Raw genomic sequence first — 18635 nt, 5'->3', positions numbered from 1 at the left:
TTCTTAATGGTATGTGATAATATTTCCTATATCAGTATTGTAGAGATCAATCTGATTGGTATCAATCAGAACAGTATTTAATACATCAGACAGTGCAAATAATAACCACCAATTAAATTAATTACACTGGTAAATATACCAGTAGCAACTAATTATCTCTTTACTTACCTGGTTATCCCAGGAATTTGTATGGCTCTATAGCCATGGTATTTGAGTATCTCCAAACCTCTGAATCTGTGATCTCCATGCAGGTCTGATGCATGTTAGTCCAATTAGCCCTGTATAGGAGTGCCACTTAAGTCCTAAGATGAATGACTGACTCAGAATCATCTCAGAAGTCTATGACCTCTTGATTCACCTGCTGGCTGTGAAGAATTACTCTCCCTCTTGTATAGATGGGAAGCTGAGTCATAAAGAACTAAAGTTACATGCCCATAAACACATAAATAGCAACAGAAATGGAATCAGAACTCATGATGTACAGATCCTCAGTCCCTGTCTAGTTGCATTAAGTTACTCTCTCTCCTGTCTTCAGAGAACTGATCATATTTGGCAAAATAGCCAGCAGTTGTTGCTCTTTGCAGTGCACTGCTTCTGTGATGTGTGTGGACTTAGAAATAACTGCTTATCAGAAAGTTAAATTAATTGGGTAACAACGCAGTTGCTTAGTGCATTGACAATTGAATTTATCAGCTCTTTTGCTAAACTGCTGCATGAATTTGGGCAATTACTCCACATGCTGCCATTTTTCTAATTTAATATAGGAATAATAACATTATTGGACATACGGGCACAAAAATCACTGCATAGTGCTGCTCTGTTTCTCATTTAAGACATTGGAATGAGAAAAGGAAAGGGGCATGGAGAATAGTAAGTTTTCCCATTTAGTTGAATGAAGTTTCTATGACACAACTCAAAAATTTCTTGAAACAAAAATTATTGGTAAGAACATTTCAGTTTTAAGTTTTACCAACAGACATGTCATTCCAGGGCTGTTGTGCTTCTATGGAGACTACAGCCTCTGCATCTGTGGTTCTGCACCCTTTGCCAGTCAGTGCAGGATGGAGCTCTCTGGGTGTGTCTCAGGGCTGTTTTTCTTTCCTCCAAATACAGTATAGGAGTGTGGAATTTGACTATATATAGCCTCATTTTGACAGCAAAACTGTCTATGAAAGGGTTAACCTGACTGATGGAAACATTTCAGTAAAATTGAGGGAGGTGGAACTTAAGTCTCAAGTCTTAATAAAATGCAGGTGTTTTATTGTTAGGTTTAAAATGTCTTAAGACTCCAGCAAGCATTTGAAAACAACGGAAAAAAAATGTGCTGTTGAATAAGAAACAAAACAAGAGGTAGTGCAAGGCATCTACAGGGGATTCAGCTTTCACTGGCTAAGGTCTGCCTTAAAGTTCACAGAGTGAAAACAAAACATAAATGTTAACTGAATAACATCTCACAACGTGCATCTGACTTCTGAGGTATTACACCTGGGATTAACTTTTGACATTCTCCTTTCCACCACTGTGACTTTGCTGTCTTACTGGCTCCATGCAGAGTATTTATACTTATTTTGCAATCTTTCTTCTTCTTTCCCAGTCTGTTTGGGGTGTTGATGGGGCAACAGGTAGTGTGAGGACTGCATTCACAGTGTACAGAAAACTCTGCTAAATCATTTCCAACTGCTTTTATGTCAGGAAGAGGAATTTTTTTGTGTGTTGTGGGGAGCCAAACTACTTTTAGAATAAGCTAATAAAAAGAAGTTGTAAATAAATCACCAATCACTATTTTCTTCTCTTTCCCTCTCCTTATCACAAAAAATTTGGGGGAGCATTTGTCAGTAAACTGCACTGCTTAGATTGCAGCATAGAAGGATTGCACTGAACTTTGATCTTTAACTTCAAGTTCTTAACATGTTTGGTGAATTAACATAGATACAACTTTCTAAAGGGAAATGGAACCTGAAGAACCAGAGAAGAGTAAATGTACTTCCACTACCCAAGATTACTGCACCAATAACCCTAGGGCCTTAATTAGTGTGGAGTTTTTTGGGACCTGTGTGGTGAAAACAGTAACTAATTACTGTCCATAAAAACTCAGCCCTGAGAGAAAATCAGGCATTGATTTTCCTGGCCTTAGCCTTGATGATGTAAATAAGCTGTTACTACTAGAGGAGAAGAACAGAAGTAGTCCTTGGAGTACCTGATAGGATGGAAAACAAAAGAGTAACTTGGGTTTGGATGTGAGAGTTTTACAGCTGCAGTGTAGTAGGAAACAGTGAAGCAACAGTGAAATTTCACTGACGGGTGAAATATAAACCATACTAAGCAAAAAATATATGACATACAGAGAAGTCTAAGGCAATGAATAAAAATTAAGCTTGTGGAGCGGTGGAGCTAATAAACCTGAGAAGCTGCCAGGTCTTGTTTTACATGGAGTAGAGTGCTCAGGACAGCTTGAGTAAATAATTCAGAATACCAAACAACAAAAATCAAACCCCTCCATTATCAGAATAGGAAATCCAAAAAAGGCCAGGCTGTGTGCCTTCTGTGCACCACTGCCCTGCATCCTTGCTACAGGTCACTGGCCATCCAAACTGGAAGGCTGGAATACAGGCATCAGACTGTCGTGGCAGAGATGAAGGAGGAGAAAGCGTAGATCTTTCGTCACACAACTTTCAGAATAAACCTTTTTTACTGTCAGCCATCATCAAAATTAGGTGCATTTTTGAGAGTCATTTTCTGAAGATACAGTGGAAACAGACTACAGCTAAAGAGAGGGGCAAAGAGTAGAAATCTTCACTAATAGTATCTCAAAAACCTTGGTAGGAATCTTCAAGTTGGGAATCTGAACGTGCTCAGTATCATACCCTTGAGGAAACAAGTATTTGTCAGCATTTGTTAGCTGCTCACAATTTTAGATCTTCTCTGGCCTTCTCATTTCCTCCTTTGCTTTGTAAGACTGCTTTCATCCCACTCCTACTCAACTTTGCAGATGCCAGTTCCTGTTTCTAAAGTCAGCAGTTCTCAATCTTCTCAGATAACCCTGTTGTTGTTTGTGCCTTGCAACGTGAGGGAAACAACCCGTGCTTTCTCTTCCCTCCTAAAAGTCACTGCTGCTCTAGCTCCAGCAAACCTAACCCAGCCCCTGCTCTGCTCAACTTCTGCCCAAATCCAGCATGTCAGATTGCAGAAACTGGCAATGCCTCTGGTCTCAGTGTGGGGAAATAACCAAAATCAGTGTTAGAAGCATGGGTTCTTTATTTTCCATCAAACTGGCCTTTATTTTTAATTTCTAGCCTTGCAATTATTCTTGAATTTTCTGATGTATGTTGTCTCTGGGAGCCACTAAAGAGTAGTGGATGAATTTGCAATAAAATATGTACAGCTCTGCTGAAGTGGTTTTACATTAGTTTGTATCCACTCTGAGCTAATAGTGATGTCAGTCATTGAAAAACTCCAGACAAGTACTTTATATTGGTGCTAAATACTAGCAATAATTGTTAGTGTTAGACCCCTTAGTTATCTTTGCAGATACTGTTAACTATTCCATATCATACAAGAGAAAGAAAGATTCTTCCTCTAAACACTTCATGTACTGTAAAATTGTGTTGTATTTGACTCAAATAACTAACCAATAACCTTTATATCCTGTCTCTGATTTCTCTTAATCCTCCATCTTTGGGCGATGAAACTTCCCCTTCCAAATTTCGTTTGCTTCACGTATATTTATTTTAAATGTCTGAAATGGAAACAAATTTCTTCACAGCTTTCATCTATACATAAGAAAAATGTAGTTTACTGCTTGTAAAAGAAGTGAAGATTCCCATATGAAATAATAACAATAACAATAATAATAATTATTTCATTCTGGAAAGTGGCATTAAGAGTGAGATTGGGCTAATGGCACAGAGAACAAAAATATCAGTATATTGAAGAAGACCAAAATCTTTGTTTTTAAGCTACTCTTCTGATAGCATCTTAGCATATTTTAAGGAATGGTTAAGGATATTTTTAATCTTAGTCTTCAATTTTTGTAAATGGAGCAAAGAATTGTTTCCCATCATTTATTTTTTATTTCCTCTAGCCTAGTCTAAAATATCTTAGCATTGTACCTTTCACAGGTGACCTGTAGCTTTTTTATGAGAGTGAAATGCCTGAAGTGCTTGCATGCAGAGCAGCAGGACCTGATGCCCTTCATTTCACAACAGCTTAGAAATAGGCTTAAATGGCAATAGTGCTGATGCCTCCACCCAAGCCAGGGCTCAGAAAGGATAGGTATAAGTAAGTACAGAACTGTTTGCTTTCCCTTTCCCCTGCTTTACTGTGGGATACCCACAAACATTTAATTAAAGCTATTGTATGCATGCTTAACTTGGAGATATCTGTGCTTCCTTGAAACCGTTACGCAGGAGCACCAAAGAAAATACAAGGGAGTCACTGAAGGAAAATACAAATGAATTAGAAAAGCATAGCAACCAGAGAATACATTTCCCATAATACAACAGTCAAAGGTCATGAGATCACAGATGCTCAGTTGCTCATGCATATCATCTATTCTCTCCACTTGCATGCTTGCTCCGGAGAGGGCAAAGATTTAATGAGGATGGGGCTAGCATTAGCAGTTCTCACCCTTCCTCACACCCTACATCTCAAAGAGCACTGAAAGCCTCTTTGAAGTTGGAATAGACACACATTGAACTGTCCCAATGCACACATACAATCTGGAGTTTTCTCATCAGGTACAAAAATACAAGGTGACTGTTCTCTTCCGGCTGCCCTGGATGTGAACAAAGCTCTCGAATCAAAGACTTGCTGAATTGAGGAGTTGAAAGAAGTTTCTCCATTGCATCTGTCTTTTCAACCTGCAGTAGCAGCTCTTCTCAGTCTCACGGTTTCTATTAGCCCATTCATTTTTCCCAGCTCCTCAAGAAGAAATCCTGTTCAGACAAAACAGCACTCTATTTACAGGAAGCTTGGCAGGGTCAAAAAGTGACTGTAAAACAGATCTCTTGTTAAAACACATACAGCATTTGCTCTGATGTAGATACAGCTAGGACTCAGCAATCTCTGATTTGCTATCAAGGCCTTGAAGGTGATCTCAGAGTCAGATTTGTTAAACTTGGTGACATTGTGTTGTTATCACTTAGCAGAGCTAACTCAGTTGCTCCAAGTCCCATTTAATCTGTGCAGCTCACTACCCACAGCTTCTGACCTACTTAGTCACTTCCGGTCTTTGATTTTAGTCTTAAAGCCTCTTTTCTGTGTTGGCATGTGACTGCCATTTAATCTTAGTCAAACTTCCTTGAACTTCCATTACTGTCAAGTACAGCTTCTCTCACCGTAATACCCACCCTTCTGAGTGCAAGAAAACTGATTTGCAGCCAACAGTCTGCCACTTCTCTTATGCTCTATGTTCATCTTTGCTTTGTTTTTCTTCCCGTATGAGTCACTTCTTCCCCCTCTCTGACACATCATGCTGCACTTGGTTTCCCTCGATCTGTCAGTGGCTGAGATGCTGCCCTGCACATCTTTACTGCAGAGATCTGGTGAGTATTATTATAGTGTGTGCCCAGCTACCGTGTGCAGATTCAGAAACAGCTAAACACAAAGAAATTGAGTTGGCCACAGGCTGTTTCAGAAAGTCAGCTCGTTTAATATGCTTTTGCCTCTGACCAGAAATGATGACTGACTCAGTTCCCCTATGCCTTGCTTAAGAGCTCCTTATGCAAAACACAGCTGTTTAATCTACGCGTCCCCACCTACCATCTCCCCTGTTACTTCAGGGCACTTGTTAACTTGACAGATGCTGAAAGTCTTTACCAGCTTAAGGACTTTCCCACTTCTCACGGGTTCTGTATGCTGCAGTAATATGCCTTTGAAGCAGACTCCTTCAGCCAGTTTCCTTCCATGACCAGAATCCAATCTAAGGATGTTAATGTACCAGTACCACGGTGACTTTTGCCTGCACAGGGGCACTTCTGAACTGATGGGGTCTGTTCATTTTCGAGATTCTTTCACCAGGACAGAGAAGTTCAAAGATGTGGTCTGGTGCTCTTAGTGGCCTGATGCTCTTTGAATGTCAGATACAAAACATTTACTGGCAATGTCATCTGCATGTAACACGTTGGAGAGATTTGTTCATTCCCCTCCTGCATGTATGCTCTTTCCTGACCTTTTTCAATATGCCCACTTCTGCTTTGCTCTCTTCCTCCTATTTCTGTGCTCATCAGCACTCATCCACTTTTGGGTCTTGTTGTTATTAACATCTGGATGTTATGTGACCCATCACTGAGTGCAGCCTTGTCCTCTGATGAGGCAGAAAATACCATACCTTTTGGAAGGACAAATTAGCTACAGGCCATTCTTACTAAGCCTCTCCTTCAACTTATCTCAAATTGTATTTTTGAACTGCAGTCACTACACACTGTAAGTTGAAAACAACCACTTGAGCCCTTTCCAGCAAGGCTTTGATAGTAGGCCTGGAGGAGAGATAAGCAGCACATTGAAGTTGTGGTATTGCTGTAACTGAGGGCAAGGAATGAATGGAAACATACCCTCCCTCTGGCACTGCCTGGCTCTGGGTGAGGGGAGAGGCTCGAGCTCAGCAGCTTGGGTTCACACGCACGGCGGGAGCCAGCGGCCTCTCAGCTGATGACAGATTAGACTCAGGGCCTGGGTAGTGGGAAACCTGTGATTAGACTTCAGCAACATCTGTCTCTAGCACTAAAGGAATCAATGCTGTGGGCTGTGATTTTCTCAGCAAACTGTAATTATACCAGGAACCTCATTCCTGCTATTTTTCTCAACAACTTAAGTGCAAAAAAAAATGTGAGCAAGGGTGCAGGAAGGCTGAAACTGTGAAAGAAGCAGGAAAGAGGCACCTGTTTATTTTTGTTCAGCCCATTCAAATTTTTTTTTCTCAGTTTCTTAGATTTGTATGAATCACAGACTGTTTTATCCTGGAAGTCAGTGCCAAGGTTTATCTACCTGAAGCTGGCTTGCCATCCACCTGAAGCTGATAGCACACATCCTCTCTGTCCACTTATGTCCCATGGCGTCTTAGACAAATGTGGTGGCACTTGCAGAAGGTGTCATACCAACCTTTCCTTGGCAGTGCCACCTCTTTCCTCCCATGGGGGCAGCAGTATGGAGTGCTGCTCTCTAATCACAGCGGTTCTCACGACATTCCCAGGAAGGTATGGCCAGGGCAGAAGTGTGAGATATGGGAGATTGCTCGGGGTGAGTTTAAACCTTACTCCCAAAGGTTCTGTCTAGACTAGATTTTGAACTTAAAAAGTGTTAGGTTGTATACAGTAACTCTCTGTTTTAAAAGATACAGAAAAGGCAGCAAAAATTTGAACTCCCAGTAACACCTGGTAAATTCTGCCAAAAAAACAATGTCAAAAAAAGCAGGATTTCCTTGCAAGATTTCTCTGCCAGAAAATTCTTTTTGTTTGTGTGGTTGTAACTCCATGGTTGCTCATTTGCCATTCTTTGCTCAGAATCTAAGAAGAAACAGATTTTTTTTTTCATGTATGTTTAGGACAGGAGGAGAAATATCTAAGAGAGAATTTGCCAACAGAGCTTTACCATCCAATACTTAAGATGTAGACAAGGTCAAAATGATTCCAACTAATTAATGTACTTCTTAACATTTCTCACAGCACTAATGTGACTTTTAGTACACTTTGAAGGCAAGAGTGTCTTGTCTATGTTAAGCAATTTTATATCAACACCATACTCATCTAGAAGAAAGCAGAATTGTTCCTTACCAGCATGTCTGCCCTTCATCCTGCAGCACATCTGGCAGCACAGCCAGGGATGAGAGTGTGGCAGCAGGAACTTGACCCTTGGGTCTGAAAGCACTGGGAAGGCTGCACATTGGCAAGCAGACCCCTATCTCCAGAGCCAAGCCTCTGCAGACTGGTGACACATCTGGAGTAGTCTGGAATTGGCACAAATGTCTGTGGACGAGGAGGAGAGAGGAAAGGTTAGAAGGAAAGTGGAAAAAATGCCTCTTGCACATTTCACTTTCTTTTCCATCTGCTTGTGTGCTGTTGCTGTGAGCTATTAAACAGCTGCAGTACTCTCTCCCAGAAGGGACTGTGATTCAGTGGAGATGGAGAATGATCCCTACAGCTTAGGGCTTCAGCAGTCCCCTTGAATGGAAGGGGCCATAGGAGTAATGCTTCTCTGACTGACTGTTCTATTAAATACACTTGGGAATTCGGCACCTGGGGCAGGTTCTAGCTCCTCAGACCCAAAACTTGTTTCTTGCATTCCAAGCATAACCTCCCAACTCTCCTGAACTGGTTCCAAATTTCAAGGAGAGCAGATTACCCAAGCAAAAGGTGTTTGCAGACATTGAGACTGTAGCTTGGGAAGATAAAGGTAGAGAGGGAGGACCAGGAGAAGGTGGAGTGGGCCTACAGTGACTGCCAAGGTCTGAGCAAAAGAGCAGTTTTTTTGCATCCATTCAGACACTCAGCAATTTCCTGCATTGTTCCTGCAATCAGCATGCTCCACCTGCTTTTACTTAACCATTTCCTGTTTACGACTTCCAAAAACTTTCTGGTGAAATCACTAATCTGCCACAAGATCAGTCTTTATGGTTCCTTTCGAGCAGGCTTCACTCACTTTTTTTCTCTGTCTTCAGTACACAGCTCTTTCAGATTGAGGCACTGTGTGCTGTGTGTGCATGTCTGCATGTGTGTGTGCTTGCAGCTGGTAGTTATGTCAGGAACTTGTGCTTGCTCATTAGTTCTTTCTCTTAACATATGCCCCTTCTTTTCCTTCTAATGCTTGCTGGTTTTTGCAAATTTGGTCAAAGAAACACACAGTAGCACTGGGGGCTGGTGTCTCTTTCTGTACAATAGAGAGCTCCAGATATTTAGAGGAAGGACTCTTCCCATAATTTTCAAGATCTAAGTGCTCTCCCACCAATGAGGAATTTGTTCTCTGCATAGCTTGCCCATGCTTCGAATTATTTTCTAGATTTGAAAACAGTGAGGCAATTTCTTCTAGTCTACTGTTCAGTTTCTCAGATGTGAAAGGTAAGGTGGAGGAGAAGGAAGTGTGAACCAAAGAAAAAGAAATCTCTTTCTTACAGTGTAGATGGCTCCCACAAGTGCCAATCACACACTTAATCATGTCTTGCAGAAATGAATAGAAATGCCTGCACGCTTCAAGTCTGCTCTCCTTAGCTATATTGCAGCTAGCAGCCACCACTAAAATCAAATTTATTTTTCACTGCTTTTTCTGTTTGTTTACTCTTTTTATTTCCCTTCTGAAGCAGTGAAAATAGATTCTTAAGTTTCCTCTCTGATTCTCATGCTCTTGCACAGTGCTGCAATGTTTGGGTTGTGGTGAGCACTGCAGGGGAATGTTCTCTTCTTAAAATAAATCATGGAAACATTTCTGTTGGAATCAGGGCTTGTAGAAGTTTACTTTTTTTAAAAAAAGAAGAATGTCAGGCCAGCTTTGGCCTGGCACTATATCCCTTTAGAGGGAGCAGGTTTCTGATGCATGTCAATGTATATGTACTGACGTGTGTGTGTGTGCATGTGTGTATATATGTGTGTGTGTACATACCTATACATACACACACCAGTATACATGCCTGTTACACTGGTATAATTGAGCACTGAAATCATCCTGTAAGAACACTGGACATGTTGGTCCTGTCTGACAGATCTACAAATTCCTTAACTATCTTTGCTGCAAGTTAGTGTAAGTCAGGATGCTTTCTCTGTCAACTTAGGTGTAGAAGGAGTTGATCTATCATGTGCACCGGCACTGCTGCTGAGCTGTTTCACACTTTGGAAATGAAGTTGATGCTCTCACACTCTCACATGTTTCTGGATATTTTAACAAGAACACTAAACCCCCACTCCCTGCTTTAGCTGTAATATAAACATGCAGCAGTCTCACTTCTGTGCGGGTTATAAGGGATGGTCTGGGCATCGCTGATGTCCAAGCAGCTGTCTGCTGTGGGCATAGCACAACCCCACTTAGATCAGTTTGCTGAATTATCCTTCAAGCTGTTTGTGAGCAGCTTTTGAACTTCCATCTGGGAAAGGAAGCAGTTGTTTTCTGTGCAGAAGTCTCTTTCAGATTGGCCCAACTATATATAATGGTTACTTTGGTTCCCATCCAGCACAATTCATTCAATATTTTGTGTCAGGGTGCTTGTCATCAGTGGCATTTGCCCAGGGTGAGTCACATCTACCCAAGCAATGATCTGAGAGAGCCCTCAAATCTTTCTCATTTTCATTTTACAGGGTACAGCCCTGGTAAATTCATGATCAGATTGGACGACACAGCACTTTATAGAGCAGATTCTAACCAGATTTCAGCCCAAGAGGCAACTACTTCCAAAAGAGATTCTCTGGTCCATTGTCCATCTTTGTTTTCCAAATGTTTCTTTCACCACACTGCTTGCTGGTTACACTGTAAATTTGGGTGCACTCAAGAAATTTTTGCCTTCTTCCTCCACCCCAAAATTGGAGGAAAGCTAAACTATATGAAAATGTAGTGAGAACTGAGACCCTCAAGGAAAATAGCAGGAGATGTAGAGGACCATGCAAGACTCTTTCCAGGAAATGGGCAGAAGGTTCATCACATGAGTCACTGTAACCTTAGATGACTAAATTCTTGAAGAATAAACTGTCAGGAATATGATACTGCTCAGGACGGTTCCAGGGGGACACGAAACCTTCTTAAATAGCTGTTGTTTGGTTTTTTGTTCATGATTCATTCCTGAGGAAATTGCTGAGTCTCTGGCCAGGAACGGGGCGGGGGGAAGTGCAGGCAGTGCCAGCCCTCCTTGGTAGAGGCAGCAGGCAAAGCATGCTGGGTTGCACATCCTGCTGCTCCTGGCACCAGCTGTCCTGCCCAAGGAGTTGAGAAGAGATCAGGAGCACTCCATGGCTGTCCTGCCCAAGTGAATAGAGTAAAATAGGATCACTAGTGCTCATCTGCCAACTGAATCAATTCACAGCATGTTTTTGTGTACCAGCAGGTATGAGACCAAGAGGAAATGAAGGTATTAAAACTCTAATTCCAGCTCCTTTTAAAAAGTTTTCTTGGTCTACCTTTCTAGCTCTTGTTCCAACCAGTTAACCAAGTTCTATCAATAAAACTGGCCCAAAGCTCTGAATTTGGATTTCAGAGATGGTCTTAAGATTTTGAGCCAGTAACAGCAGAGGCAGTCAGATGCCCTCCAGAACTACCTCCAGAGGAGCTGAACTAGCATTAACAGCACTGGGAATGTTTGCAGTAGTATCTTGAGTGTGGAGAAACCGTAATGTTCCAGCATGCTGCTGTCTGTTCCCATTTTGATGAGTTTCACCCAAGCATTTAACATTTCAGCATTAGCTCCATGTCTCATAATGCCATTTATGTAATGATTGCTCATTTGGTTCCCATTAAAATAATGGTATTTCTTCTGCAAACCACTGCCTGTAAAAATCAAGCCACCCAGTTTCTCTTTAGATTGTAAAAATGGAAATAAATAGTAGGATACACACTGTAATTCCCAGAGAATGGGGGGCTTTCTTTCCCCTCTTTGGCATACAAAGTTCAGACAGAATCAGGAATGTGAAAGATCTGTTAAGGGTAGATGAATCCATCTTCTGCAAAAACACAGTGTAGTTACTCCCCAGCAGATGTTCCTCAGGTACTATATTGATAAAGGAGTCTACAGCTCTCTATAGTCAGGGAGAGTAATTTCTGTCTTAAAACTGAAGAAATGGAAGTTGCAGTTCTCTCAGGTCATCACAGTGCCACTGTACTTTGAGACAGTGTAGAATATTCCTTGTATTGTATATACCAGCACTTTGAGGAATTCAGTTTCATGTGTCTCAAACAATGGGGGTTTCATCGCTTCCTGTGGGAGCCTGCTCTGCAGCCTAACTCGTTTCACCATCTGGAGCATTTTCCTGAGTGTCTGCCCACTTTAAACTTTCTTTTAATTATGTACCCACTATTTCTTCTTAAAGGTAATTTGCCAAAAGTTTCTGTTGTGTGAAATTCACATTCTGTTGTGCTTTTTTTTTTTTGTAATGAGGATTGAGAAAACCCTGAAAGATTGATGACTTCTTCTCTTTGGTTTTTCTTCCTCAGAAATAATAAGTAATTAATAATATATTACTGCTTTTTTAGCCATTCATCTCAGTGATTTACAAGGAAGATCAACATTGTTGTACTCTTTTTACAGATGGGAAAAATTGAAGCACAGGGCAGGAAACAACTTGTCTGAGATCATTCAATGAGCCCATAGCAAGACTTGGATTTTTAAGCAGGTCTCCACAGTACTGCCCTACTTTTTTCTTACTTCTTTATTTTTTTGGCCCAGTCTAGTTCCCTTTGGCTTTGTTGGAGTACCTAGGAAGGACAAACTTTCCATGAACTTTATTCAGCATTGCAATATTGTAACTGAAAGGTCAGCTTGTTGAATATTTAACAGTTACTATCTTTCCAGTGTGTTGGTCAAGCATCCTAATTAAGTAGTGATAAATAAAACCAACAAAGCATTTTAACAGACTAATTCAGTCCCTAGGGCCCCGGAGCTGAATTTCCTTCAGCTAGCCTGTGTTTTACCAGTTGCAGATTGTGCAGATTGAACACTGTATATATCAAGCACACTCTTATCAGCACACTGCAGGGAGATTTCCTTCCTCCTCAGTGCCACCGTGCTTACTTCACCTGTCATACTTCCCTTAGCTTAGTGGTTTTCAGTAAGTGTGCTTCTCAGAGTCTGAATAGTTGCTGAATTATAAATCTTCCCATTTGGAATCATAACACCACAATGTGTACAGCATGATACACATTGTGGGGAGTGATACTCAGCAGAGCCCTGAGCAGGCTTACCTGGGTGTCAGAACTCTCTGTGGGCTGCTAAAAGATAAGAGGGTTTCTCTTACTTGCTTTAAGCTTCTACCTGTCCAGCCTGTCATTTCAGTGAATATCTTTGGTGGGACTGGAGTCACCTGAGGAGATGGTGAGTGTTGCTCCTCACCTCCACACGGCGAGGTGAGGGCAGCCAGTTGTGTGTGCTTGCACTCTGGTGTGCAGGGGCCTCGTAAGTGCTCCGCACTCTAGAGTGTGAACTGACATGTGAGGTGCATCACTCTGTGTGGATTGAGAACTGAGAAACCAGGGCTCTGGGCAGGCCAGAGTTAGAGGTGAGGGATAGCACACAGATCTTCCTGGCTGCTGGCCATTGTCAAAGTATGCCAGCAAACAAAGTCTGTAATATTATTCCCTTACTGCTCCTTCAGGCCTCCTTCATTCCAGATGTCATTGCAGCAGCATCTGAGGATTTACTGAAAGCCACAGGACTGCTGTATTTTGCTGCTTTCAAATTGAGTTTGAGAAACCACCAAGCAGTGTCAGGCCTGTGTCTCCTGGCTATGTGAGTAAAGGAAGCTAAGAAGCAACAATGATTACATAAAGCAGGGAAATTCCCCAGACTTCTCCCAGACTACCTCAAACTGAAGCTGATTTGCGTACATTCAGTACAAATAACTTTGCAGTAGCTTTTAGCCCCATGAAAGGGTTACATGTCCTTGCTTATAATGATATAATCAGGCCAGTTCTCCAAGATGAATCACTGGGAGAAGACAACAAAAGATCAAATCAGAGCCTATGCAGAAATCTAAGCAGTTTTGTGTAGCACATAGGCCTGCTTCAGGTGCAGATACAATTGGGGATTGCTATTCCACACAAAATCAATGGGAACTGTTTAGTACCTGTTAGTAATCAGCAGTTATTCTAAAAAACAGGGAAAAAACCCTGTGCTGTGTTTTATAATGTGGATTTATAATTTGGTATCCTTGTAGTTAAAAACTATAGTCATCTACTTTACAAAACCTGAGATTCATTTGGCCTGGAATTCCTGAGTGATGCTGTTCAAAAGGCAGTGGTGTTAAACAGACTTCCACAATTCCTGTGATTTGTTTTAAACATCATGGTTTAACAGAAAGAAACAAGTAAGCAAAAAGAGACAGCATATTGAAAATGCACATGGGCTATCTACAGCTCAAACATGTAGTTGGCTAATATGACACGACAAAACCAATTTTTCATAGAATGACAATGTTCATAAGCCTAGTATATAATGACTATGGAATGCCTGGATCTTTTTGAAGAGAGGTGGTATTTTCTGTTTCCTTGCTTAGGGATTTGTTTGTTTGTTTGTTTGTTTGTTTGAATAGGATTATAATCAAGACTTCCCAGAGGCTTACTATGGGCTGCTTTTTTGGAAAGAATTGCTTGCTTACTCTTTCCTATCTTTTTATTGAAATAAGTTCTTAGATACATTTCCTGTTAACCCTCTCCCAAAGCTAGATGGAGTGTAGACAACTTCACTTACTCTCTCCCAGTAAATTCACAGAAGGACTTCCTGTACTTTTTTTGGGTGTCAAGCCAACTCTATATTAACATTAAGTACATCTGGGTAATGCTGTAGGTGCCTTGCAGTAAATACCAAAGCTGTTTTAAGCAGTCTTAGAGGTGCTTTTGTCAGTGTAGTACATTTCCCTTGATGAATATGGGAAATTAGAGTTATCATCATTGCCAGTATGGTTATACCAGGACAGCTATATGAGCAACTCCTTGCTTTTTCATGTAGTTAACAGGGCTAAAGAGCAAGAGGAAAACTGAGACACAGCTTGCTTTGACAACCTGTGTAATAAACCTTGTGTTTCTTCTACATATCCTCTATGTAGAGGATATCACCTCTGTTAATCATGCCTTGTTACTGTGAAATATCCTGCCTTTTACTTTCCTCCTTTCAGATTTATTGACTTTCTTTAAAGCTTTGGTACAGCATAGTAGGAATCAGCCCAGGTATGAGCTGGCTATTCTGCAGAGTCCTTCAGGCACCTGAGGGCTCTGTGTGCTTTGATGGAGTTTGTCTCAGTGGGTTAGCTGCAGAGACTGGAAAAGAAATACATATTTGGATAGGCCTGAGATGCCTTGCAGCACAGTTAATAGCAGCAAACCTGAGGACATGACATGATCTGACTGATTCTTAGTACCTTGGATATTTTGGTCCTGGTAACTGTGTGTGTTTCTTCAGTTTGTGTTCGTCACCTTGCAGGTTGCTCAGGAAGGCTTTCATTTTGGTTTTAAATATTTCCTCTCACAAACAACAGTCTGTTTTCTACATAAAGTGTCTAATCACAGTCATATAATATCCTTTATTTACATAGAGAGCTTCATCCCAAAGTACTTTACAGTCTGTCATTGACAGAGGTCTAAGACTAGAAGAGGAGCAGATTATACTGGGTGGGAGCAGGCTCTGATCTCAGCCTAAGTATTAATAAAGCATGTAAAGTGGAGCCATGATATTCTCTCTGAATCCAAGGCAATTTGCTATTAGTTAGAAAATATGTTGCTATAAGCTGTGCTCTGTTTAGAAAATGTGTTTGAACTGTTGAACATGAGCTGTAGTGGAGAATGTCCATCTTCTTGCACATCCCATTCTCTGTTCAGGTACTGGCTACCAAAAATCAGTTTTATTGGAAAATTAGGGTGGTGCAAAGTACCCTAGCAAGTACAGTATTCTCAGCAAATACATGCTCACTTTTGGGGAGGTCTAGCAAAGAATGGTAAAGGGGCCTTGACTAGTCTAAAGTTTGGCTCTAGAGCACATCAGAAAGTTTGCCAGCCAGAATGAGAAGGAGAGCTTGGACACTGGTAACTAGAAGGACAACCAGACAGGCAGAAAAAAGAGGATCATTACATGCATGTCAATCCATTTTCAGCAGATATGTACCACTTTACAATCTCATTCAGAAATATTGTGATTGAGATGTCTTGTCTTTATTTTGTGTTTCAGACCGAAAGGATCAAACTAATTTAGTTTGGGAAGGAACCAATCCTGCCCTGCAGCCCATACGAGTGAGGAACACTGCCTTGAAAGATACTTTACATGATGCTGCTTTACCCAGCACTACTGGTGAGACTTCAAGAAATACTTCACATCTATAGAAAGGACAAATGAAACCTCCCCAAAGACTTGAATGAATGATGACATTGGTTTTCAAAAATCTGGTGAAGCAGAGATTGAACATTCTTCTTCTTTCGTCTCTTCAAAGACTAACTTTAAAACCAAGTGCTGTTCTTTGCATATGTGGGGCCATACTTAAGTCCGAATTATGAAAAACCTGTCTTTTGTTTAGGTTAATTTAAGTGACTTAATAATAAAAACCTCTGAACAACATACTAAAGAAGCATAGGCCACATGTGCCTTCCTAATTCACCTCACCACCTCGTCAATTTGGAGGAACCAAAACCAAGCACAGGAGTGTCCACAGCCCAAAACACAGTGAATGTTCACTTCTTCTTTTTAAGAGAATGATAAGCCCGCGCAGTGGCTTGATTACAAAGCAATAGTACAGTAAATACTTAATCCTGTAACTCACTTGGAAATCATCAGAGATGATGTAAGAGTTACAAATAGCTGGGCTCTGACTGTTCAGAATGTTAGAACAGGTAGCAATCTAAAGATGGTGGGAAGATCAATGTGTATTACAGCTGCTCAGCTTTCTCTGTCTTCAAAGCACTTTTGAAGTATTCACACCATGACTGCAAACCACAGAACTGTTTACTTACCTTACAAACTTAGAAAATGTATGACTTGCTCAAGGCCACTAAAAGCATCACTGGCAGTGCTGTGATCAGGATCTGTTCCCAGCTCTCAAGCCTACAGGAAAGCCATGGGTTCAGTTAGTGCCAGCTGGCCCTGAAGTCACCATTGGCCTGAGAGGCTGGTTCTGTCCTCTGCCATCACAGGGAAAGCCTCCCTGAGCACCCTCTTGAAGCAGAGTAACCTGTACAGAAATATGAGAGGTCTGAAGTACTGCCGAAGTGGCTGTGGGTAAGCCAGCAAGGACATGAGCTGCAGTGAGGCCACCTCGGGCAGCCAGGCAGGCAGGTTGCCATCTGCTGTTTGCTGGGCAGTCTGGGGGTGACGAGAGAGTTCCTGGGAGCACGTGGCCCCTGCTAAAAAGTACTGCACACCATTAAGGCTGGCAGTGCCAGAGATGTGGAAGCTGATGTTGCATCACTCCCAGCCACCAGACAGGATGGCTTGGAGAGGCCATCTGTCTGCTTGCATGCCTGCTCACACAGCTTTGGGCTCTCCTGTAACAAGGAAGTTTCCATCACAACGAGGAAGATACTGCATTTCAATAAGCTACTTCTAAAAGTAATACATTTCACCCCGGGGAAGAGCAATTTTCCAGCTTCAGTGTTGCTAGTTTTGTGCTTTGAGGAGACCTTTGTAACATGTACTTTTAATTCTGTTTTAGCTAAGATTTAGATTTTCTTCTTGACAGTGCTGCACTACCAGCCACTCAAACCCTGCTGAACTTGCTTGTAGCCATTTTATCTGAGTATCTTGTAAATATTTGGTAGAGCACTCAGACAGAGAAGTGTTTTTTGCTCTTACAGTCACATGCCTGGTTCCAGGACCTTTAAGAAGTACAATAGACTGAAGGCAGGGAAAATTCCACTGAGATGCATTCAAGTCTCCAGGGAGCAACTGCACTCTGTTTAGACTAAAATTTCTCATTGCTGTCTCTCCCTATTAAAAAAGAAAAACATGGAAGGATTGAGAGGGGAAGCTAGAGGTTTTCATTATTATAAACACCAGAATGCAAGCAGTTTTCACTCATTTCTGTCATATTGCAGAGCCATTTGCAGTTGGAGAGGGAGATAAGCTTTTCAATGCTCTCTGCACTACCTGGGAAATTTCCATCAAGTTTCAAAATGTTTTACAAACATTAGTGAATTAAAGCTTAATCCCCTTCTTCTCATCCCCATGAAGCAAGTACAATTTAAAGAGAGGGCTAATGAAACTAAAATAGTTGTGCTTTGCTGAGGTCACAGGGGCAGCGTGGTAACAGAACTTGTGTCTTTGAGTCCCACCTTTCTGTCTTACACCAAGAACAACACATATTCCTACACCACAAACAACACACATTCCCTCCCTTTCCAAGACTTGCTGTATTTCCCTTCCTAGGATATAATGAAAACATGCTGGCATCACACCTTGAGACAACCTTGGGTTTTCCCCCTTGCTCACAACTGCTGTTCCATGGAATTAAGATGTTGAAAAGATCAAAGATGGATGTGAGGTGGGGAAAAAAAGATCAAGTCACTGCTCTATCTGCCTTGAGCATGTTCTGCCTCCATTGCTGCCAGTGGAGTTGGTGTTCTGTTGGGAGCAACCTTAAACATGTTTGTATGTACTTCCATATAATATTCAGGCAGAACTGTGGTAAAAATCATCATTAACAAGAGAGCTTGGCTGACAAGAAAATTGGACAGAAGAGCCAATAAGTCACTGCTGTACTGAATAGATGTAATTTCATTATCCTTCTGTATGTGACCAGCATTTCTTACTGCTTCTTATTATTAGCATCCTGTAACTACAGCTGCAGCCATCTCTTTCACCTCTTCAGAAGAGAGGGATAATCCGTCAGCCAGTTCTTCTCCAGTGGTATGAGTGAGATTTTTACCAGAGGGATTAATGGTTAGTTGAAGAGAGTTGTTTCTCACAGGGCCAAGCAAAAAGCGATGTGCATGAGATGAAGTGGAAGAAAAGGAAACAAATCTGTAGATTTAAA

The 18635-nt window shown here is 41.4% G+C and overlaps 1 protein-coding gene across 4 annotated transcripts in view; it reads left to right on the top strand.

Annotated features, from left to right (window-relative positions):
• RAD51B (RAD51 paralog B) overlaps nt 1-16235 on the top strand; it is a 363400-nt gene extending 347165 nt beyond the window's left edge. Inside the window, exon 11 of one of the 4 annotated variants that reach the window (XM_041396628.1) lies at nt 15842-16235. In XM_041396628.1, the coding sequence (XP_041252562.1) occupies nt 15842-15993 (152 nt within the window). In that variant the 3' untranslated portion in view covers nt 15994-16235. Of the gene's footprint in view, nt 1-15798 lie in introns of all 4 variants that reach the window. The other 3 variants (XM_041396651.1, XM_041396635.1, XM_041396642.1) reach the window with 3 other exon arrangements.
• Nucleotides 16236-18635: the final 2400 nt, after the last annotated feature.

This window comes from Onychostruthus taczanowskii, unplaced genomic scaffold, assembly GCF_017590055.1.
Source record: "Onychostruthus taczanowskii isolate IOZ18803 unplaced genomic scaffold, ASM1759005v1 scaffold1, whole genome shotgun sequence".
NCBI lineage: Eukaryota > Metazoa > Chordata > Aves > Passeriformes > Passeridae > Onychostruthus > Onychostruthus taczanowskii.
Note: the sequence above shows the minus strand (reverse complement) of the source record. Positions and strands in the feature narration are given on the sequence as shown.